The sequence below is a fragment of the Micromonas pusilla genome (assembly GCF_000151265.4).
Source record: "Micromonas pusilla CCMP1545 genomic scaffold MICPUCscaffold_1, whole genome shotgun sequence".
Taxonomy (NCBI): Eukaryota; Viridiplantae; Chlorophyta; class Mamiellophyceae; order Mamiellales; family Mamiellaceae; genus Micromonas; species Micromonas pusilla.
In genome coordinates, this window is record NW_003315882.1 from 1,740,216 (window position 1) to 1,761,650 (window position 21,435).

A 21,435-nucleotide genomic window follows, 5' to 3' on the forward strand; every position below is an offset into this window, starting at 1 on the left:
TCGCACACCGCGTCGCGCGCCGCACGCGACGCGACCCCGAGTCCTCATCCGCGTCCTTCCTCGCGCTCTCTCGTCACAAAGAAAGACGGCATGCCGAGCGTGGGCGCGTTCGACGCGACGCACGCGCCGGCGCCGGTCCCGAATCCGCCGGGCGCCCGGACGACGTCGTCGTCTCCGAAACGACGCGTCGGAGGAGGAGAAGTCAACAACGCGCCAAAGCCCCCAGTCCTCGCCGCCGCCCTCCCGATCAACTTGAACGACGACGACGCGTGGCGCGCGGCGTACGTCCCCGCGCTCGCGTCTCTCCTCGCGACGCCCGCGTCGTCCCCGCGCGAGTCCGCGTCCAGGCTCAGCGCGCTCGCGCGCTCCGGGCTGCTCGAATTCACGGATCTCAAGACGCGCCCGGACCGCTTCTTCCTCGCCCATCGCCTCCTCGTCGAGCACGGGTTCGAGCAAGGCCCGGGGTTCAGCATCCGATTCACGGTGCAGTTCAACCTCTTCGCGGGGACGATACTAGAGCTCGGCTCCGAGACGCATCTCGAGGAGCTCACGCGCATGCGTCGCGACGGAACCTTGGGATGCTTCGCGCTCACGGAGCGACTCGCGGGGGTCAACTCCGGGCTCGTCGTGCAGACCACGGCGACGTACGACCCGACCGCCGACGCGTTCGTCTTGCGCACGCCGCACGCGGGGGCGACGAAGAACTGGATCTCGCAGGGGCTCACCGCGACGCGAGCGGTCGTCGTGGCGGATCTGATCGTGGACGGCGCGAGCACGGGGCCGCACGCGTTTTTGATCGCGTTGCGGCGAGACTCAGACGCGCCGCCGTCGCGGGGGATCACGCTGACGGACATGGGGACGAAGACGACCGGGAACGACCTGGACAACGCGTCCATCGCGTTCGACGACGTGATCATCCCGCGGAGTGCGCTCCTGGATAAGCACTGCGACGTGCGGAGGGACGACGCGACGGGACGGGGGGTGTACGGCGCGAAGGGCGACGGCGCGCCGGCTTCCAACATGGAACGCATCGGTCAGGCGCGTTTATCTCGCGTATGTATGCGCTGGTCCCCAGCTGGTTCGCGCGGCGCGCGCCGTTCGTTCTTCTAGGACTTGACTTTGCCCGCGTCGCGCGTTTCTCTCCGCCCATCCCGCGGTTTCAACGTTCGACCTCGACGCCTTTCAACTCCGTCTGACGCCTTTCGACTCCCTCCGCCTTTTCAACTCCCTCCGCCCCTCAGCGGCTCTTCACCGGGCGCGTCGCCGTCGCGCAGGGCGCGCACGAGTTCCGCAAGCGCCTCTTCGCGCGCACGCGAGGCGTCACGGACGAGAAGCCGTGCTGGGCCCCCGGCGGGGGCTCGCACAGCGCGAAGACGACGCTCGTGCTCAGCGGCGTCCCGCAACTGCGGGCGCTGTACGTCGAGGCGGATGACAGCGAAGCGCGGACGGGAAAATTTCTGAGCGAGGTCGAGAAGGCGCTCTGCGCGACGCTGCGCGCGTCCACGCGGCCGTCGGTCGATCTCGTGGAGGCCGTCGCCGCCGCGAAGATCGTCGCCGTGGACGAGGCGATCGCGTTCACGCACCGGCTGCGGCAAGAGGTTGGGTCGTACGCGCTCATGGCGGGCACCGGGTTCGAGCACACGGATTTTCTCCAGTGCTGCAAATTCGCGGAGGGAGACAGCCGGGTGTTGATGATGAAAGTCGCGCGCGATCGCGTCAAGCGCGCGGCGACGCGCGGCGCGCTGCCGCGCGGGACGACGAGGAGAGAGTACGACGCCGTGCACGCGCTGCAGAGGGCGCTGCGAAGGGCGGAGGAGAGAGGCGCGAAGGGCGCCGCGGCGTGGGAGGCGGCGTGGTTCGAAGCGTACGAAGCCGCGAGGGTGGTGGTCGACGCGACCGTGGACCGGTGGGTCGGGGGTGAGACGCGCGAGGGCGGCGCGCGCGGCGCCTCGAAGCTGTGACACGAGCGCGCGCGCGGTCGAGTGCGTGTGTGTGTGCGAGTACTGTACGATGCGATACCTGTGTGTAAGAGCGAACGACGACTTCAAGTCTGTTTGAATTTTTCCCGCTGAGCTCTCTCGTCGTATTTCAAAAAGGCCCGCGCTCCGCGTCGTCGCACTTCCCCCCGCGCGCTTCCCCCCACCCCGGCGATGTCGCCCCCCCCGCCGCGCACGCCGTTCTTCATCGCGGACCCGTCGCGGCCGCTCGCGCCGGGCGTGACGTTCCCCATGACGCCCGCGCCGCTCGGACTCCTCGGACTCCCTCCCGCGGACTCCCCGCGCGCGTTCGGGACGTGCCTCACGAACCGGCTCCCCCTCTCGTTCGCGTCGCGCGCGCTCGCCTCCGCGGGCGGCGGCGGCGGCGCGCCTCCTCCCTCGACGCGTCCGACGCCGACGCCGGACGCGACGATGCGAAGCGCGCGGACGCCGTTCGCGCACGCCGCGCGCGTCTCGTTCCCCGCGAGCGCCGGGCTCTCCGACTCGACGCCGCGCGCGAGCGGACCGCGGCCGGGGTCGCTCGCGCGACGCGCGTCCGGCACGCCGTGGGGCCCGACGCCGTCGCGGCGGCTCGGGACCGGAATCACGGTCGTCGTCGGCGCGCGCGCGGCGCCGCCGCCGAGCGCGGCCGACGACCGCGTCTGTCGATGCGCGCGCGAGGACGCGCGGTGCCCGCGGTGCGACCTGCCGTTCAAACGCGCGCCGCTCTTCGCGACGCCGGCTGAAGACGACTCCGCTGACGCGGCGGCCGACGCGCGAGGCGCGCGCGCCGAGGAGTCGCCGCCGACGAGGGACACGGAGAAAGTCGCGATGGCGACGCTCTCGAAGCTCCGGCTGCAGTGGCCGGACGAAGACGAGTTCGACGCCGCGACGAGCGACGGCGGCGCGACGCCGACGGGGGGCGGCGGGAAAAAACGCGCGCGAAGCACGCCCGCGAAGAAGCTCCCCCCCGCGAAGAAGCCCGCGTTCGCCGCCGCCGCCGCCGCCGCCGCCGTCGCCGTCGCCGTCGCCGTCGCCGCGACGGCGACGTCGACCGACGCGCGCCCGGACGTGGACAACATGGCGTACAGGGACCTCAAGAACCTGTACGCGGTCGTGTTTCAGCGCCCGACGACGAGCAACAACAAGGGGTGGCTCCAGAGCGCGCTGAGGAAGCGGTTCGCGGAAGACGACGCCAAGGCGGGTGCGGCGAAGCCCGCGGCGAAGCCCGCCAACGTCCCCGACGACGCCGCGACGTCGCCCGCGTGGAGGACCGCGTCGTACGTCTCCCCGAGCGAGATGCGAGAGAGGGGGAAGAAACCGCCGAGGAAGGCGAGAAGGATCGCCGCGGCGTGACTCCGAGGGAGGGGCGCGCGCGAAGGCTGAGTGAGGAAAAAACGCCCGGGGCGCCGGGGCGCGGCGGTCACAAAGACGCCGCGCGCATCGCATCATAGCACAGCGCCAAGCGCGACGGACGCGACGACGTGAACGAGGGCACGCACACGCCGCACCACATCGAGATCAACCGACAAAAAAATCATATAAAACAAGGGAGAGCGCGCGCGCGCGCGCGCTTCCTTCTCCGCGAGCGGTCCCTTTTTTTTTTCCGTCGAACAAAAATCTTCCCCCCAGTCCTCCCCGCGTCTAGCAGCAGTTGCTCTTGTTCGCGTTCACCGGCCGCCCTTCCCCCGGCCGCACCGTCGCCCCTTTCGGCCCGTTGTTCAGAGCCGGCTGCGACGCCATCCGGTTCTTGATCTCACCCGCCATCTTCATGAACGCCTCCTCGACGTTCGTCGCGTTCTTCGCCGACGTCTCTAAAAACGGAATGCCAATCTCGTCCGCGAACGCCTTCGCCGTCTGGTAGTCGACAACCTTCTTCGCGGTGAGGTCGCTCTTGTTCCCGACGAGAAGCTTGTTGACGTTCTCGTTCGCGTACCGATCGATCTCGTTCAGCCACTGTTTCACGTTGTTGAAGCTCTCCTGGTCGGTGACGTCGTACACGACGATGATGCCGTGCGCGCCTCGGTAGTACGACGACGTGATGGTGCGGAACCGCTCCTGGCCCGCGGTGTCCCAGATCTGGAGCTTCACGGTCTTGCCTTCCAGGTCCACGGTGCGGATTTTCTGCGGAGGGGACGTCGCGAGGGGGGTGGGAGGAGGACGGGAGCGACGCGAAGGTCAGCGATGGGTCGGTCGGCGGCGCGGATCGGGAGGAGAGAAGAGGCGCGCGTCGAGCGAACGAATGATTATTCCTCTCCCGCCGGGTGCCCTTTCCCTCGGAGGCCGCGCGTCGCCTCGTTCTTCCGCTCTTCGCGCGATCTCGCGGAGATCTGGCACGCGGGCGGCGCGAGCGCGGCGACGCGCGGCGCGCCCCGCGCGCGCGCGACGCGCTCGACGTTCTCGAGAGGTCGCGGCGGGATATCGAGGGACGATCGAGGGAGAGGGAGGGCGGGCGGGCGCGCACGAAGTCCACGCCGATGGTGGAGATGTAGCTCTCCGTGTAGGTGTCGTCCTGCGGCGAGGGGAGGGAGGGAACGGACGGCGACGTCAGCGGCCGCGCGGGGGAGACGCGAGCGCGGATGTGGGCGCGGCCGCGCGAACGGAGCGTAGACGTACCGCGAAGCGCAGCAAGAGGCACGACTTGCCGACGCCGGAGTCACCAATCAGCTGCGGAGGAGGACGCGGAAGGTGGGCGGGGAGGGGGAGGGAGGACGTCAGGAAGATGTTTCGCGCGGCGCGGGGGCGCGGCGATCTGCGGATCGCACGCCGTCGCGACGTCGACGACGCCGCGCGGGACGCGGAATCACGCCACGGGCGCGGCTCGAGGACGCACCAGGAGCTTGAAGAGGTAATCGTATTCGGGGTTCATCGTGACGGCGCGGTCGTCGAGAGAGCGCGCGTGATGGTCTGGCGGGCCCTCGGACGACGTCGAACGTCTTCTGGTGCGCGTGACATGAACGGCTAAAAGACAGCCTGGTGTTTTTTCTCACCAGAGAGTGTCGCTATGCCTAAACTAGTCCTCCTCCTCCTCCTCCTCCTCCTCCTCCTCCTCCTCGCCGCCGGTCCCGCGGACGACGTCGAACGCGCCGTCGTCCGGGACAAAGTCCGGGGCGATCTCGACGTCGCGCGCGGGCCGCGCCAGCTCTAACGCGCGCCAGTACAGATAATCCACCGCCGCGACGACGACGAAGACGACGCCGGCGACGACGCCGCACCGCTGCAGTCGGCGCACGCGACCGTACAGGGTGTCGCGCGTCGCGTGCGCGCGCTCGTAGACGGTCTCTACCCTCGCCGCGACGTCGTCCCAGCTGTACATCGCGGCGACGCGCTCGTGGATCGCGACGGGGTCGACGACGGAATCGGAACCGGAATCGGGTCTTCCGCCGCCGCCGTCGCCGCCGCCGCCGCCGCCGCCGCCGCCCGGACCCCCCAACGCGTCGAGCGCGTCCGACAGCGCGTCCACGATCGCCCCGGGGTCCGTCTCCGCGAGGAACAGCAAGTCCGGAGGCAAAACCTCCGGGACGCCCCCGACGTTCGTGGCGACGACGAGACACCCCGAGCACGCGGCTTCGAGCATCGCGACGCCGAAACTCTCCGTGAGCGAACACGACAGAAACGCGTGCGATCTCCGTAACACCTCCTCGCTGATCTTCGCGTGCGGGACCGTCCCTAACATCCGCACCCGTCCGCTCAGACCTTCGCGCGCGATCATCCGGTCGAGATCCGCGCGCATCGGCCCGTCGCCGGCGATCAGAAAGTCCACGCGCGGGAACGACGCGCACGCGAGAGGGATCGTCGCGGCGAGCAGGTGGCTGCCTTTTCGGTGGGTCAGACGCGCGGCGACGGCGACGGTCACGCGGCCGGTCGCATCGCGCGCGCTCGCGTCCGGTCTAAACCGCGCGGCGTCGACCGCGTTCGGGATCACGGACACGCGTCCCGGGGGAACGGAAGCGCGCAACACCGTGTTCTCTTTCGCCGTGTGCGAGACGCAAATCACGTGCGCGCAATCCGCGAGCGTCATGGAGAGGAACTTGTTCACGTGTATCGACGCCGCGCTGTCGAAGCCCGCGAGCGAGTGGTCCGTGAACACGCACTTGTACCCCATCGTCCGCGCGTGCAGCACGGCCTCGTGCGCCATGACGCTGAACGCGGTGTGCGCGTGCACGACCGTGACGCGCTCGCGAATCAACACGCACCTGAGCAGCGGAAAGAACCCTCCGAACAACGAGGGAAACGTGCATCCCTCGTACACCGCCCTTCGCGGGGCGTAGTACACCTTCAGACCGCCGGAGACGTACCGGACGCCGTGCCGGTCCCCGCACGCGTGCGTCAAGACCGTGACCTTGTGCCCGCGCGTGATGAGCCGCTGCGCGAGCGAGTAGAGGTGCGTCTCGACGCCGCCCGAGCGCGGGGGGAAGAAATCGCATACGAACAAGACGCTCTGTCGCCGCGCGCGCGCGACGTCCGCGTCGCGTCCGTTCGCGTTCCACGGGCCGTACAGACACGAACCGTCGCCGCCCCACGCGTCGCCGTGGCCCCACCACCCGAGCCCGCGCGTTGGTCCTTCCGCGGCGGCGGCGCGACGTTCCTCGACGACGTCGACGCCGCCCTCCTCCTCCTCCTCCTCCTCCACGCTCTCCGCCTCCTCCTCCTCGCTCTCCGCCTCCGCCTCGCCCTCCTCCCCGTCGCCGAATAAAACCCCGTGCGTCACCGCGTACACCCTCCGCAAGAGCTCCAGACGCGGCCGCAGCGCCTTAAATCCGACCACGAGCTCGTCTCTCTCCCCCGCCGCCCCCGCCCCCGTCCCAGAGGAGTCGCGTCGGACGCGGAAACACAGGTAAGAATACACCGTCGAGGACGTCGCCGCCTCGTTCACGAGCACGTCCCGCAGACCGCGTCGGAGCTCGAGGACGCGCGCGTCGCCGCCGCCGCGGTTCGCGGAGATGCGCGCGCCGACGCCGCGCGTCGCGAGGATCGTCTCGCGCGTCACGCGTCTCAGGAACGCGCGCGTCGCGAGCGCGAGGAACGCGAGCGCGAGCGCGAGCGCGACGACGCGCGCGCGTCTCGGATCCTCCGTCCCCGTCCCCGTCCCCGTCCCCGTCCCCATCCCCGTCCCCGTCGAGTCGGACGGCGTCGTCCCCGCGGGAGACGCCGACGCGCGCGCGAGGGCGACGCACGCGCAGAGCGTCCACAGCGGCGCGCGCGATGCGAAGACGGCGTCGAGCTCGGACCGGCGCATCGTGAACTCCACGGTGTCCGCGTCGAGCCAACGCTCCGCGCGCGTCACGCCGCGAAGATGCCGACTTCGACTTCGCGCGCGCCTTCCTCGCCCTGGGATCGCGGCCGCCGCGTCCGCCGACGCGCCCGCCGCCGCCGCCGCGGCGCGCCGTCGCATCTGCGGCGCCATCGCGCGGAGACGCGGGGACGCGGCCGAGCGCGCTCCCCGGCGCCCGCGGGCGTGCCTCCGACGGTTCGCGCGCGCGTGCCCACTGAAGAATCAGATCGACGGAAAACTGAGACTTCACGTTGAAGGAAGTTTCTCGAAGGATCATAAGCCGCGCGCGCGCACCCTCTCAAATCCTCACGCACGCGCGCACCCCGCCAACCCACCCCCCCGGCCGTCGGCGCGATGTCCGACCCCGACCCGAAGCTCGTGTCCGACGCCATGGAAGCGTTCGTGGACGAGGACTACGACGAAGCTCGAAAGCTCTACACGACGCTGATCGAGCAGTCGCCCGAGCACGTCGCCGCGCACGTCCACCGAAGCGCCGTGAACTTGAAGCTCGATCGCTTCGAAGACGCGCTGTCGGACGCGATGAAAGCGCTGAGCTTGGACCACGAGAACCCGAAGGCGTACCTGCGGAAGGGCATGGCGCTGTACGAGCTCGAGCGGTACGACCCGGCGAGGGCGGCGTTCACGATCGGTCAGACGTTAGACCCGAAACACGCGGCGTTCAAGACGTGGATCGCGCGCTGCGAGGAGCGCATCTTAGAGGAGCGGCTCGCGGACGCGAAGCAGCGCGAGGGCCCGGACGCGACGATTAAGGACGCGACGCGAGCGCCGAGGTACAAGCACCAGTGGTACCAGTCCGGGTCGCACGTCACCATCGAGATCATGGCGAAAGGTGCGTCGTTACAGCAACGTTTTTCACCCGTCCCTCGGTTTCAACATTTCATCGCGTCCCCTTTCAACTGACCGCATGGAATCGCCCTCACCGCAGGCGTCCCCGAGCATGCGTCCTTCGTGGACGTGCAGGAAGACAGAGTGACGGTGACGGTGAAGCACGCGGACGACGACCCGCTCGGGAACATTCCGTACGTCCTGGACGTTCCACTGTTCGGCAAGGTGGTGCCGGAGGAGAGCAGAGGGCAGGTGCTCGCGACGAAGCTGGAGATCAAGATGAAGAAGGCGGAGGCCATCACTTGGGACGATTTGGGCGCGGAGGCGCGAAGGAACGCGGAGGCGACGCGGCCGAATAACGTCAGCGACGAGGGGATGCAGCGGCCGTCGTACCCGTCGTCGAAGGCGGCGAACTTGAAGAAGCAGACGGACTGGGATAAGCTCGAGTCTGACCTCAAGAAGGAGGAAAAAGAGGAGGATCTCGAGGGGGACGCCGCGTTGAACCGGATGTTCAAGGGCATCTACGAAAACGCGGACGAAGACACGCGGCGGGCGATGAACAAGAGTTTTCAAGAGAGCAACGGCACGGTGTTGTCCACGAGCTGGAAGGACATCGGGAAGGAGAGGACGGAGTGCAAGCCGCCGGACTGCATGGTCGAGAAGAAGTACGAGTCTTGAAGAACGAGTCGCGCGAAGCGCGCGCGAGCGTTTCGCGAAATAGCAACAGAAACGTGTGAATCGAATTTCGACTTTCGGTGACGTCCACCCTCACCGCCCCCTCGGCTGGCACTGCGAGTACCACTCGTCCAGCTCGACGCAGTCGTCGCCGTCGTTCGCGCAGCACGTCGCGCCGTCGAACTCGGCGCCGCCGCACTGACCGTACGTGCTCGCGCACGCGCCCGCGCCCGCGCCCGCGCCCTCGGGAAGGCACTGCGAGTACCACTCGTCCTGCTCGACGCAGTCGTCGCCGTCGTTCGCGCAGCACGTCGCGCCGGCGTGTTCTCTCCCGCCGCACTGGCCGTAGGTCTCCGCGCAGGGCGGCGTAACGCCCCCCGAGCCGCCGCCATTCGCGCGGGCGACGCGAGCGTCGTCGTCGGTGGGCAAGCACTGCGAGTACCACCTGTCCTGGGTCACGCACGCGGAGCCGCGCTCGCAGCACGCGTCGCGGAGCCCCGGGAAGAAATCGTCGAACAGGACGCCGCCGCACTGTCCCCAGGTCGGGATCGTGACCCCGCAGTCGCCGCGCGTCGGCGCTGGACGCGGAGGTGGAGGAGGCGGCGGCGGAGGCGACGCGAGAGTCGCCGCCGCCGCCGGCGGCGACGGAGGCGGCGGGGAACCGACGCGAGGCGTCGACGGCGGCGGCGGCGGCGGCGGAGGGTCCGTCGTCGGCGCGGGACGGAACGGCGCCGGCGCCGGGTCCATCGACGGCAGGTCAAAGACGACGTCGTCCAGTCCGACAATTCCGCCTCCGCGCCCGCCTCGATCTCGATCTCGCGCGTCCGGGGCTTCCGCCCAGTCCGCGGGCGTCTCGGGCTCGTCCGCGACGGTCCGCGGCGCGTCCGGTGCGTTCTGTACACTGGTCCCCATACGACCGCGTTCGCGTGGTGAACGCCGATCCTTAAGGACTTTCGCCGTCGTCTTCTTCTCCGCGACGAGCTTCCACGTCTTCACGTCGCGCGCGTACGTCTCCGCGTTCGTCGTCGTGTTCTTCACGCACACGTGCGCGGACGCGTTCCTCGCGACGCACTCCAAGCCCTCGTAGCAGCACGTCGGCCCGTCCCAACCGCGGCCGCCGCACCGGTCCCCGGGCTCAAACGCGGGGAGGCACGACGTCGGATCGCACCGAGAGTAAAACGGCGACACGCGGACGCACTTCGCGGCGCCCTGGCAGCACGTGGACCCCAAGTACGACGCGGGACCGCCGCACTGCGCCCACGCGGGCGCGCACTTTGACGTATCCGCGCCGTTCGCGGCGCGGAAGGCCTCGCGCGCGGTCGCCGGGACGACCGTCTTGGGCTCGGGCACCTCGGCGTCGGGGTCCGGGACGCACTGAAAAAAAAGCGCCGCGCCGGGACGCCTCGGAGGGTCGTCGGCGTCGGGCTCGATCTCCGCGCACTTCAACCCGCGGCGGCAGCACGTCTCGCCCTCGAACGGGACTTCCCTCGCGATGACGTCGTCGCCCATGTCGTCGCCGAACGCGCCGTCGGCGTACGTGAACACCTCGACGGTCCCGCCGCACTGGTCCCACTTTTTCCCGCAGCCTTCAAACGCGGCGGCGCCGCCGCCGCCGTCGTCGTCGTCGCCGCACGGCGTCCCGACCTTCGTCCCTCCGGTCGCGAAGACCCCGCACGGGTCCTTCTCGCAGAACGCGAACCAATCCCGCGACGCGCCCTCGATCGCGTCCCTCGTGAGCTGCGACGACCAGTCGACCTCGAGCCCCGGAGGCGCGGGCCCGCACAGCTTCGGGTTATCCTCGACGTTGAACGAGACGAGCGACCCGCCGAACGCGTCCGGGGCGCCGAACGCGGTCGGGATGGACCCTCTCAGGTCATTCTTCTCGAGCCACAGCACCTTCAGCCTCGGCAGCGACGCGAGCTCCGCGGGGATGGTCCCCACGAGTCGGTTGTCCTCGAGCTTGGCCTGCTCCAACGCCGGCGTCCCCTTCCATATGCCCGCGGGCACGGCGCCGCTGAGGGTCGAGGGTCCGTACGAAGCGACGTCGGGGTGGAGTTGAAAGGCGTCAGTTGAGTTGGAGTTGAAAGGCGTCGAGGGCGGGGATCGAAACCGAGGGGTGGGAGGAGAGATGCGCCGGGAAAAGTCATCAAGGATCGGCGTTCACCACGCCGACGCGGTCGTACGGGGACCAGTGTGACATGGGACGCGCCTCAGCTCGTTGTGCGACAGGTCGAGCTCGGTCAAGCGCGGGAAGCACCGTCCGATGAACGCCGGCACCTCCCCGCGCAGGCGCCCGCCGTCCATGTCCAGCTCCCGCAGGTGCTCGAACGGGCACAGCGTCTCCTCGAACGCCGCGAGCGTGCCCTCGACGGCGAGGTCGGAGAGGTGGACGTTGGTGACGAGCCCCCACGCGCCGACGTCGTTCGCGTACGCGTCGACGACTCCGCCGTTCTCCGGGAGCGACGCCGCGGCGACGCGCTCGCGGAGCGGCACCGCGCGGCACGCGACGTAGTGCCAGTCGCCCCACGAGTCGCTCGCGCCGGAGGACGCGCCGCACGGGTCGCACGGCGCGCCGGAGCTCGCGGGCGGGCATCGCCACGTCTCGAGGAGGTAGCCGAGCCCTCGGCGCTCGAGCTCGGTTCGAAGCGCGAGGAGCTTCGTCACCTCGGACGGGAACGTCTTCGCGAGCGCGGGGCGCGTCGGGGCGAGGAGGAGCGGCGCGAGGAAGAGCGCGAGGAGCTCGCGGAGCGCGAGGGAGGGGGGCGCGCGGCGGCGCGTCATGGCGAGTGAGGAGGAGGCGCGCGCGGCGAGGACGCGAGGCGACGTCACGTCGTCGTCTCCGAGGCGCCAAGTCTCGCGCGCTCCGAGGCTCCGAGACCCCTGGCGCGCGGTCGGTCAAAGCAGCTGGTCCTGTCGGAAAGTCGGACGATTTTGCGACGGACACGTGGAGAATCAATCGCGGTCAAACCCTCGCCGCGCCCCCCCGCCGCGCGCGCGCCCGACCACACATGGAACGCTACGGCTCCACCAAGTCCGGGCTGCCGGACGACCTCGGGACATGGCGCCCGGATCGCGACGGAGACGGGCGGCCCGACCGCGACCTCGAGGCCGGGGCCGCCGACGACGACGAAGAGAAGCAGCGGCCGGCCTCCCTTACGGAGGGATTATTCCTCGTCGTCTTCGCGTCGTTGTGGATGGCGGTAGGGTTGCACTCGGTAACCGCGGTGACGACCGATCAGAAACATTATATGCCGGCGAGTTACTACATGCAGCTATTTGTCGGCGTTGCTTTCATATGCTTAGCGCTCTTTCTGTACGCCGGGGCGGCCGTGAAGGTGTTTCAGTCGTGCAGCAAATCGATCTCGATGTCAAACCTTTTCAAGCGCAGCAAGATGCGAGAGGACTTCTGAGGCGAATCAAGGCTAGTAGGTAGACGACGTGTTCGAGTAGTGCGGCGGTCACAGACCGGGGAGATCATCAGTAGTCGCGCGCGGGTTGGTAAAACTAATTTGGATTCATCATTAACACCGCGCCGGCCGCGAGACGCGCCCTCGCCTCGCCCGCGACGGCGCGGCTGACCCTCGTCGCGTCGTCGTCGACTGACGACGCTCCGTCGAAACCCCTCTCTTCCCTCTCCGCGCGCGCTCTCCCCGCTCGCTTAAAAGCATATCGTGTCCAGCATGCTCCCGAGCGTCTGCACGATGTTATCGCTCATGAGCTTCCGAACGTTCTCCGTGAGGTGCTTCTTCGCGTCTTGCCTCCCGACGTTCTTCACGAGCAGCTCCGCCGCGGTGAGCGCGTCCTCCTCCGCGACGGCTTTTTCGTATCGATCCGCGAGTCCCTTCAGCTCCTGGACAACCTTCTCGTTGCTCTCGCCGTGCTTATCGAACCGCTCCAGGCGCAGCCCCTCGGACCACTTGTTTTTGTTCAAGTTCAGGAGCATCTTCTCCTCGAGCTCGTTCTTTCGGTACGAGATGTTGATGCTGTAGTAGTGTCGGTTCAGCCCGTGGATCAACGCCTGGATCGACGGCTTGTTCAGGTGTCCGAGGTTCGACGTCGTCTGCCGCGGCTCCTGCCCGAGCATGATCGTCTGCGGGTTGATCAACCGGAACGCGTCGATGACGACCTTCCCTTTCACGGACTGCACCGGGTCGATCACGATCGACACCAACCGCGGGTTCAACTGCTCGAACGCCTGCTGCGTGTTGATGTCCACGCCCGAGAGCCAGCACCCGAACCCGGGGTGGCTGTGATACCACCCGACGACCATCTCCTCTCTTCCCGTCTGTTTCAACATCTCGAGCATCTTCGTCTGGAACACCGGGTCCACGGCCTCGACGGAGACGCCGGTGCCGCTCTGCGGCATCGCGAACACGTCCACGACTTTCACGGTGTAGTCGTCCACGAACTGCCCGAGCATCAGCCCCATCACCTCCATGGGGACGCCGGCTCGGCCTGTCGCGACGAGCGAATGACGATCGCGGGGTGGGGGAGGGACGTCAGTCAGGACGCGCGCGGGGGCGACGCGGGGGGGAGGAAGGAGGACGATCGATCGGATCGGATCGGATCGCGCGGGGGGATCTCGTCGGTCGGGTTCAAACGAAAGCGTCCGTAGCGTCCGTTGCGGGGTACGTTCGCGAGATCTGCGGCGATCGCGGAGGGACGCGCGCGGGCGGACGCGACGCGACGCGACCGCGCCTCGGGTCGATCGATCGCGGCGTCGCGACCGTCGCGAGGGCGCGCGCGGACCGAGCGCGCGAAGGACGCGAAGGCGCGCGAGGCGAACGACGCGCGCGCTCGGGGGAGACGACGACGTCGACGAGGGATCCGCGGCGGGCGACGCGCCGTGCTTCAGCATCTTGAGAAGCGCGAGCGACGAGATCTGGACGTTCTCCGCGGTGTCCACCTGCGGGGTGTCCCCCGCGGGACCCGCGGGCTGGCCGCCCATGCGGCCCATGCCGGGCATGCCTGGAATGTTCATCGCGCCGGGCGCTCCTCGCGCGCGGATCTCTGGCGCGCCTCCTCGTCTTCGGCGAGAGACAGGCTGGGACCGTCGTGCTCTTTTTTTTTCCGTTCGTCGCGGTCAATGCTTTTTCCGTGGTATAGACGAGATTAGACTATCGTCGAGCCCACAGAACGACTCCGCGCGCGGTCATGACGACGCGCGGACCGCGACCCGGGGAGAGGCCCGCCGTCGCGGCGGCGCCGCCGAAGTACCGGCCGCCGCTGTGGGAGAGCAACCGATACGGCGAGCCGTTCGGGAGGTTCCACGCGGCCGCGGGCGAATCAAAATCCACGACGACAGCTCCCGGATTCCTCGGCGACGACGACGACGACGACGACGCGGCGTCGGACGCGGTGTGGAAGCGCCTGCGCGCGGCGTACGTCTCGCGACACCGCGCACACCACCGCAAAGAAGGCGGAGTCGTCCTCGACGCGATGCAGCTCGCGTCGAACGACGACGCGCTGTGCACGCGAGACGCGTTCAAGGCTGCCTGGGCGACGCTCGGGGTGCCACAACTCACCGACGCGGAAGTCGCCGCGGTGTTCAAACGCGTCGGGCACGACGCGAAAGGCCGCGTCCCGCACGAAGTCTTCGTCCGCGCGCTCGTCCTAGGCGACGGGCGCGTCATGGGGAAAGAAGAGATCCGCGACGGCCCGTTCGCGGACGCGCGCGCGTCCACGTTCCTGGGGAAGATTCGGTACCCGCAAAGCCGCGGCGGCGTGTATCCGCCGAGCGACTGGCTCTCGCGCGCGGTCGCGACGACGAAACGCTCCGCGTCGACCCCGGCGGCGACGCTCGAGCTCGACTTCGCGCACGGGTTCCCGGGCCGCGACAACCTCGCGAATACCCTCCACGTGTCCAAGCACGGGGACGCGGTGTATTACCTCGCGTCGATGGGCGTGGTCTACGACGCGAAAAAACACCGGCAGCGGTTTTTCCGCGGGCACGACGACGACGTTCGGTGCATCGCCGCGCACCCGGACGGGATCACGTTCGCGACCGGGCAGGACGGCGCGAAGCCGTGCGCGTGCGTGTGGACCGCGGGGGACGAGTGCGACCCCCGATGCGTGGAGGTTGGGCGGGTCGTGGACCCGATCGGGTACTTGCGGTCGATGGTCGCGCTCGCGTTTTCCCCGGAGGGCGATCGGTTGATCACCGTCGGGAGCGACGATAAGCACACGGTGATGATATGGGACTGGCGCGCGCCCGCGGGCGCGCTGCCGCTGCACACGATGGTGGGGATACAAGCGGCGGTGCCCGCGGTGTGGGGGGTGGCGTGGAATCCGTTCGCGCCCGTCGAGGGCGCGCCCGAACCGACCGGGCCTTTGGCGAAGAAACTGACGACGACCGAGCGTTTAGCCGCCCTCGGCGGTGAGTTCGTGACGCACGGCGAGAAGCACGTCAAGGTTTGGCGGAAAGGACCCGACGGGCGGTTCGCGGGGAAGATGCTGTCGTTTAACAGCGCGACGCCGTTTAACGCGCACTCGGCGATATTTCTGCCGGGAAAAGACCCCGACCCCGACGCGAACGAAGCGCGCGGGTCCGGCTCCCCCGCCGCCAAAGATTCGGCCAGCGCGAAGACCGCGAGCGAGGCGCCGTCGGTCGCGTCCGCGTCCACGACGTCCACCTCGCGCGTCACCGCGACCGCGACGACGACCGCGTCCGCGACGAAGACCGGCACCGGGGCCGCGGCTGGGAAGGGAAGGATGCGCACCGTGAGACGGAACATCGTCGCCGTGCGCGCGCCGCCGAAGGAAAAGACGACGCGGGGGAAAGTGCTCGTCGGCTGCGCGGACGGTCGGCTCGCGCTGTTCGACGCGAACGAGCGCAAGCTGATCAAGTTTATCGACGGCGCGCACGTGGACTTGGGCGAGGCGCCGTCCGTGCAGCGGCCGCAGCGGCCGAACACGAAGGGCGTGCGGTGTTTGACGCTCCTGCCGGATGAAGGCGTCGTCGTCTCCGCCGGCGCGGACGGCCGCGTTCTGACGTGGAGACTCACCCCGAGCGGGGACGACGTCGAGGATTCGCCGGAGGAGGAGATCGTGCTGACGAGCCCGTACGGGAAGGACGCGCCGCCGCCGCGCATACGAGCGCTCGCGGTGCTTCCGCGTGGCGCGAACGACGCCGCGGAGGTCGCAACGGAGGAAGACGCGAAAGCGAGCACGAGCCGGAGCGTCGCGGCGTCGAACGCGTCGAAGCGAACGAACGCGACGAAGAACGCTTCCGCGGCATCGTCGGCGTCGGCGCCGCCGCCGCCGCCGGCGTCGAACCGCGCGTTCTTCATAGGCACCTCGATGTGCGATCTGTGGGAAGTCACCGCGACGAAGGCGCGGATCCGCATCGGCGGCAGCTCGAACGCCTTGAACGACGTCGCGTGGAACCCGAAAGCCCCCAGCGTGTGCGCCACCGTCGGCGCGGACGGCTGCGTGAAAGTCTTCGACGCCGCGTCGCGGTCGCAGCTCGCGGTCGCCAACGTCACCGGCGGGATCGGGCCGTCCGGCCGCGCGCACGAATACGGCGGCGCCAAACGACTCCACTTTTCCCCCGACGGCAAACTCCTCGCCGTCGGCCTCGGGGACGGCCGCGTGAAGGTCCTCGACGCGCGCACGCTCGCGTTCGTGACCGAGGCGCAGGCGTGCGGCGGCGGGATCGACCGCGTCGCGGGTGATCTCGTCTCCGCGAAGGGGGCTCGCGTGTCGTGCCTCGCGTTTTCGCCGGATAGCACGCTGCTCGCCGTCGCCGGCGCGGATCGGCTCGTGCACGTGTACGCGAACGTGGACGGGAAGTTTACGTCGATAACCACGTGCGCGGGGCACTCGACGACGATTAACTCCTTGGACTGGTCGAGAGACGCGCGGATCCTTCGCAGCACGTGCCAAAACATGGAGTCGCTGTGTTGGAACGTCCCTAGCGGGAAGCCTCGCGGCGCGGACGTGCGCGACGTTCGATGGCACACGCACACCGCGCTCGTAGGTTTCCCGGTCATGGGGATGTGGGAGGACGGGCACGGCGCCGCGAGCGACATCAACACCGCGGATCGATCGCGCGGGGGCGCGCACCTCGCCACCGGGGACGACCGCGGCGACGTGCGGTTGTTGCACTATCCGTGCGTCGCGAAGGGCGCGCCGTGTCGGCGGCACTCGCGGGCGCACAGTAGCCACGTCAGGTGCGTTCTATACAAAAGTGTTTCACCCATCGCCCGGTTTCAACATTTGATCGCGCCCCCTTTCAACTGACCGATGAACTTTTTTTGTATGGAATGGCCCTAGCGCGGTGCGGTTCTCCGCGGACGACGCGTGGCTCGCGTCCACGGGGAGCGTGGACAGGGCGCTGTTGGTGTGGAAAACGCGCGGGTTGGACGACCGCGTGGAGACGCCGGTGTTGCGAGGGCCGATATGTTAGTCTCGCGAGCGCGGCGTAGAACGTGACGCGGCGTTTGCAGTGTTTTTTTCACATCCATCGAAATCGTAGTCGAACGTCGTTCGTTTCGCACTCACTCTCTCTCACACACACGCTTCGCTTCACTCCCACGCGTAGATCGAATGCAGCTCCGCGCTCTGGAACCGCCACCCGATGCCCTCCGTGGACGGCAGCGACATCGCGCTCAGGATATCCGTCGGCGTGATCATCCCGATCGGCGCGCCGTCGAGATCGGTCACGAACACGTGGTGCACCTTCCTCGCCGCCATCTTACTCAACACGTCGCCGATGTCCGCGTCCGGGCGCACGGACACGACGTTCGCGTCGCCGCCCGGATACGACCGGTGCCGCGCGTCTAACGATTTGAACTCTTCCACGGAGAGGTCCAACGTCGGAAGTTTCACGAAGCCTCGCAGGTCGGACACGCTCAAGACGTCGACGAGCTTCCCTCTCGGTTCCGCGACGACGCCGACTGCGCTGACGCCCTCGGAGTACATCAGCGAGAACGCCTCGAGGGTTCGCGTCGTGGGTAAAACGCACACGACGTCGCCGCGGTTTTGCGCGACCGCCGCGTCGTCGACGAGGCCAATCTCGAGGAGGTTCCGACGCGTGACTTCCCCGAGGTCTTTCTGGTGCGCGTCGAGGAACCGGATCACGTCGGATTGGGATACCACGGCGTCGATGATCATCGTGTCGTCCATGACGGACGCGTCGTACGCGAGTCTGTACACCGCGACGCGGTGGCAGTACGTCGCCCTGCGCGGGATCGCCGCCACGGACGGCGGACCGCGCGGTCCCGGTCCCGGTCCCGGTCCCTCCCCCGGGATCCTCTCGATCGTCTTTCCTCCCTCGCCCTCGGCGCGGTTGACGGCGGCCCACTCCCCGGGTTTCGGCTTCGCGTCGGAACCTCGGTTCGCGTCGTCCTCGTCTTCGCGCGCGGCCACGCACGCGGCCTCGTCGGCGTCGTGCCCCGGGGCGACGATCACCCTCAAGAACCCCGCGCGGACGAGGTCCAGCATCGGCGTCTCGGACTTGCCCTGGTACACCATCCGCCCGTCCTCGTTCCCGGAGAGGCGCTCGCGTAAGTCGCCGAGCGCGGTCTCGCAGAACGCCCGTCCCGCGGTCGCGAGCTCGTCCGCGGTGATGGACGCGATCCACGTCCTGCGGCTCTCGTCTTTCAGATCGTGGAGCGTCTTGAGCTCTTCGTCGCTTCGCGTCGCGCGCGCGTCCATCTCGGTCTCGAGCCGCGCGACCTCCGCGGGCAGCGGCGGCGGCGGTTTCGTCCGCTCGAGAAAGACCACGAGCCCGCACAAGAAGTCGCTGACGTCGTGGAAGCCGAGGAACTGCGATATCGGGTACGGCGACGGCGCTCGGCTCTGGTGAGCGCATCAGCGAGCGTTCGAGCGAGCGTTCGAGCGCGGCGGCGCGAACGGGCGCTCGAGCGCGGCGAAAGGAAAGAGAAGCGAAGCGAAGCGAAGGCAAAGAGTCTCGTCGCACCAGGCACGCGTCTTTGTCCACGACGGGCGCGGAGAGGATGTTCTCCCTCGCGAGCGTCGCGAGCGCGTCGCCCACGGTGTCGTCGATCGACAGCGTCGTCACCAGTCTCGGCGCGTCCCCGCGGTACGTCCTCAAGAACTCGCCGATCGTCCACCGCGACAGCAGCGCTCGCGTCGTCTCGAACTGCTCGAACACCTCGCGCCGCCGCGTGGAGCGCCCGCGACCGCGCCGCGTCGGCGGCGCGCGCGGGTCGACGTACCGCCGCTTCGACGCGCTCACGGGCGTGCCCACGAACGGCTCGGCGTTCGCGCTCGCGCTCGCGCTCGCGCTCGCGTCGCCGCCGGCCGTCGCGGCGGCGGCGTCGTTCGGTCGCTTCGACGACGGAGGCGACGCCGCGTCCGTCATGGCTGCCGCGGCGTGGGTCTGTATGTCTTCTCGCGCGTCGTATCGCGTATGGGCGCGGGGAAGGAAGCGCGCGATGGGCGGGCAGAGGGGAACGATCGCCCACGACGACGCGGCGGCGAAGCGGCGCGGGAGGGAGACTGCGCGGCGAAGACGCGAGAGGAGAGAGGAGACAGAACGCCGTCGTCGTAGCTCGCGCGTCGTCGGCGCGTCCGAGAAGCGCTCCTCGCGTCCGCGGAACAGAAACGACGAAACCAACCGAGTGAAAACGTTTCTTTCACGGCGCCGCCGCCGCCGCCGCCGCCGCCGCGCGGCGACGCCCCGCGTTCTATGCTGCTAGCACGACCCCACCCCACCCCACCACACCACGTCGCCGACGCGTCATCACGGCAACCCTAGCCCCTGCGCGCACAGCCCCACGGACAGCTTGCCCTCCTCCCTGACGCGATTCAGCTCCGCGGATAACACGTCGTTGAGCCGCCGCGACAGCTCCAGCTCCTCCGTCAGCACCGCCGTCGTCTGCTCCCGCCGCAAGAGCTCCTGCGCCGCCTCTCGCAGCTCCAACTCTTTCGTGTCGAGCTCGACCCTGAGGACGTTGAGCTCCTCGAGGCGGTTCGCGCGCTTCTCTTTCGAGGACTCCTTCCTTCCCGCGTCCCCGCCCGCGGCGACGCCGTCTCGCGCGGCGTCGTCCGCCATCGCCTTGGCTTGCTTCTTCACCTCCGACGGCAGCGGCGCGCTCGCGCTCAGCGGCGGCGGCGGATTCGGCAGCCTCGCGGCGTCCGAGGGCCCCGCCGCAGCCTCCGGCGGCGGCGCGGTCGCGGTGGACGCCGCGTCGTCGCCCGGCGGCGGCGTCGACGACGCGGCGGACGACGACGACGCGAGCGACGACGACGACGTCGACGGCTCCGATGCGTCCGCGAGCGCGCGCCCCGGGCACGCGGAGCTCATCAACGCCGCGGCGAGGACGGAGACGACCCCGGCGCGCGTCGCCGCTCGAAGGGTTCCTATCGCGTCGTCTTCGGCCTCGACGTCGCGCGCTATCCTCTCCGGGGCCCCGCGCGAGGACGCGTCGTCGCGCGCGCGAATCGCGTCGTCGACGTCGCCGATCGTTATCTTCCCGCGGCGACGCGTTGCCGCCGCGCCGAGCGTCGAGCCGTCGCCCCGCCCGCCGCCGCGATCGCGCGTCGCCGCGGCGCGCGGCCCCGCGCGCGCGCTCGGCGTTATCGTTCTCGCGCTCGGCGCGCATCGCGCGCGCGGCCCCGCGTGCGCGCGCATCCTTCGCGCGCGGCGTGCTGTGTCGAGAAGGGCGCCGGCCCGGCCGGCCAACTGGCAGTGCTGCTGCTCGATCCGAGATCTCGCTCGACTGCGACTCGCGCGGCGCGCGGTCGGCGTCGGGGCGACACCGGCGGCACGGGTTCCGACGTCCAGTCAGTCCCCTCGCGCGCGTCGTCGTCGTCGTCGTCGTCGCGGCGCGCGGAACCGGAAACGGAGCCCCGGGTCCTCGCGCGCGATGTACCAACGGAACAACATGATGCGCAAACCGCACGCGGACATCCCGGTGTATTACAACGGCCCGGGCGCGAGCGCGATGCCCGGGATGGGCGGCGGCGGGGGGTCGAGCCGCGAAAGAGAGCGAAAGAGAGGCCGCGGCGGTGCGATCCCGTGGCACCTCCTCACGAAGTCGAACGTCTACGCCGCGTGCAAGGGCATCCTGTTCGTGTGGTGCGTCCTCGCGCTCGTGTGGGTGGGGAAACTCCACGGAGACAAGGAGGAGCTCAAGGGGAAGCTCTCGTCGACCGGCATCCAGAAGGTGCGCGAGTCCATCGCGCATCGGAGAGAGAAGGAGAACCTCCACAAAGAGATCGAGGCGCACAAGGAGAAGCACGGCGAGGCGCACTCGCGCGCGGAGGAAGCGACCGCGATCGCGTCGAAGCACGCGGATGATCTCGACAAGCTGCGCGCCGAGCTCGACCACGCGCGATGGGAGACGTCGGAGAGGGACAAGAGCTTGAGGCAGCTCGAGGCGCGTCTGAAGAAGTGCGAGGACAGAAGCGCGAGGCGCGGCCGGGGCTCGCCCGTCCCGCCGAAGACCGGAAACACCTCGCCGTCGCCGACGCCCGGAGTGAAACGCCCCGCGGTTGGAACGCCGAGGAGGGAACCGCGCGATAGAACCGAACCGCCGCGGGTGCCGAGAGGACGGCCGAGGAGCGGCGGGTGGTTCGGCGGGGATACGAAGCCCAAGTCGCCGGAGGAGAGACGCGCGGCGATGGAAGATCCGGAGACGGATGAGAAGATCGACATGGACGACCTGCAGAAAGAGCTGGACGAGCTCGCGCAGG

At 69.2% G+C, this 21,435-nt stretch overlaps 12 protein-coding genes across 12 annotated transcripts; 6 read left to right on the forward strand and 6 right to left on the reverse strand.

Annotated features, from left to right (window-relative positions):
- Window positions 1-90: 90 nt before the first annotated feature.
- On the forward strand, window positions 91-1,961 carry MICPUCDRAFT_50689 (uncharacterized protein; the record flags this gene model as incomplete). Its single annotated transcript, XM_003055144.1, has 2 exons — window positions 91-1,053; window positions 1,242-1,961. The coding sequence occupies 2 exons, from the start codon at window positions 91-93 to the stop codon at window positions 1,959-1,961; spliced, it is 1,683 nt and encodes a 560-aa protein (XP_003055190.1).
- Window positions 1,962-2,150: 189 nt separating this feature from the next.
- On the forward strand, window positions 2,151-3,332 carry MICPUCDRAFT_50690 (uncharacterized protein; the record flags this gene model as incomplete). Its single annotated transcript, XM_003055145.1, has 1 exon — window positions 2,151-3,332. One exon carries the CDS (start codon window positions 2,151-2,153, stop codon window positions 3,330-3,332), a length of 1,182 nt encoding a protein of 393 aa, XP_003055191.1.
- A 32-nt stretch (window positions 3,333-3,364) lies between these two features.
- MICPUCDRAFT_31102 (uncharacterized protein) lies at window positions 3,365-4,878 on the reverse strand. Its single transcript, XM_003055674.1, has 4 exons — window positions 4,810-4,878; window positions 4,593-4,643; window positions 4,441-4,488; window positions 3,365-4,100 (listed from the first exon to the last, which is right to left on the reverse strand). The coding sequence occupies exons 1-4, from the start codon at window positions 4,843-4,845 to the stop codon at window positions 3,621-3,623; spliced, it is 615 nt and encodes a 204-aa protein (XP_003055720.1). The 5' UTR covers window positions 4,846-4,878; the 3' UTR covers window positions 3,365-3,620.
- Window positions 4,879-4,989: 111 nt separating this feature from the next.
- MICPUCDRAFT_12476 (glycosyltransferase family 4 protein) lies at window positions 4,990-6,414 on the reverse strand (the record flags this gene model as incomplete). The annotated part of the gene is made up of 2 exons (XM_003055675.1): window positions 4,990-5,353; window positions 5,411-6,414. Coding segments are annotated over 2 exons (1,368 nt in total), but the record flags the coding sequence as incomplete, so codon positions are not given.
- A 1,191-nt stretch (window positions 6,415-7,605) lies between these two features.
- MICPUCDRAFT_12669 (uncharacterized protein) lies at window positions 7,606-8,775 on the forward strand (the record flags this gene model as incomplete). Its single annotated transcript, XM_003055146.1, has 2 exons — window positions 7,606-8,101; window positions 8,198-8,775. 2 exons carry the CDS (start codon window positions 7,606-7,608, stop codon window positions 8,773-8,775), a joined length of 1,074 nt encoding a protein of 357 aa, XP_003055192.1.
- A 90-nt stretch (window positions 8,776-8,865) lies between these two features.
- Window positions 8,866-11,553, reverse strand: MICPUCDRAFT_50694 (carbohydrate-binding module family 1 protein; the record flags this gene model as incomplete). Its single annotated transcript, XM_003055676.1, has 2 exons — window positions 8,866-10,786; window positions 10,937-11,553. 2 exons carry the CDS (start codon window positions 11,551-11,553, stop codon window positions 8,866-8,868), a joined length of 2,538 nt encoding a protein of 845 aa, XP_003055722.1.
- A 227-nt stretch (window positions 11,554-11,780) lies between these two features.
- MICPUCDRAFT_50695 (uncharacterized protein) lies at window positions 11,781-12,182 on the forward strand (the record flags this gene model as incomplete). Its single annotated transcript, XM_003055147.1, has 1 exon — window positions 11,781-12,182. One exon carries the CDS (start codon window positions 11,781-11,783, stop codon window positions 12,180-12,182), a length of 402 nt encoding a protein of 133 aa, XP_003055193.1.
- Window positions 12,183-12,263: 81 nt separating this feature from the next.
- MICPUCDRAFT_31106 (uncharacterized protein) lies at window positions 12,264-13,720 on the reverse strand (the record flags this gene model as incomplete). The annotated part of the gene is made up of 3 exons (XM_003055677.1): window positions 12,264-13,221; window positions 13,466-13,470; window positions 13,614-13,720. The coding sequence occupies 3 exons, from the start codon at window positions 13,718-13,720 to the stop codon at window positions 12,431-12,433; spliced, it is 903 nt and encodes a 300-aa protein (XP_003055723.1). The 3' UTR covers window positions 12,264-12,430.
- A 2,759-nt stretch (window positions 13,721-16,479) lies between these two features.
- On the forward strand, window positions 16,480-17,122 carry MICPUCDRAFT_6804 (uncharacterized protein; the record flags this gene model as incomplete). Its single annotated transcript, XM_003055148.1, has 2 exons — window positions 16,480-16,943; window positions 17,047-17,122. Coding segments are annotated over 2 exons (540 nt in total), but the record flags the coding sequence as incomplete, so codon positions are not given.
- Window positions 17,123-17,298: 176 nt separating this feature from the next.
- On the reverse strand, window positions 17,299-19,099 carry MICPUCDRAFT_50698 (uncharacterized protein; the record flags this gene model as incomplete). Its single annotated transcript, XM_003055678.1, has 2 exons — window positions 17,299-18,573; window positions 18,695-19,099. 2 exons carry the CDS (start codon window positions 19,097-19,099, stop codon window positions 17,299-17,301), a joined length of 1,680 nt encoding a protein of 559 aa, XP_003055724.1.
- A 381-nt stretch (window positions 19,100-19,480) lies between these two features.
- On the reverse strand, window positions 19,481-20,371 carry MICPUCDRAFT_50699 (uncharacterized protein; the record flags this gene model as incomplete). The annotated part of the gene is made up of 1 exon (XM_003055679.1): window positions 19,481-20,371. The coding sequence occupies one exon, from the start codon at window positions 20,369-20,371 to the stop codon at window positions 19,481-19,483; it is 891 nt and encodes a 296-aa protein (XP_003055725.1).
- Window positions 20,372-20,606: 235 nt separating this feature from the next.
- MICPUCDRAFT_50700 (uncharacterized protein) lies at window positions 20,607-21,385 on the forward strand (the record flags this gene model as incomplete). Its single annotated transcript, XM_003055149.1, has 2 exons — window positions 20,607-21,218; window positions 21,266-21,385. The coding sequence occupies 2 exons, from the start codon at window positions 20,607-20,609 to the stop codon at window positions 21,383-21,385; spliced, it is 732 nt and encodes a 243-aa protein (XP_003055195.1).
- Between the last annotated feature and the right edge of the window lie 50 nt (window positions 21,386-21,435).

Bases quoted from the DNA above. Each gene is read 5' to 3' on its own strand.
- MICPUCDRAFT_31102 (XM_003055674.1), bottom strand. From the start codon at position 4,845: ATGAACCCCGAATACGATTACCTCTTCAAGCTCCTG. The intron at 4,644-4,809 runs GTGCGTCCTCGA...CCTCCTCCGCAG, and splicing joins ATTACCTCTTCAAGCTCCTG to CTGATTGGTGACTCCGGCGT. The intron at 4,101-4,440 runs GTGCGCGCCCGC...TCCCCTCCGCAG, and splicing joins CCACCATCGGCGTGGACTTC to AAAATCCGCACCGTGGACCT.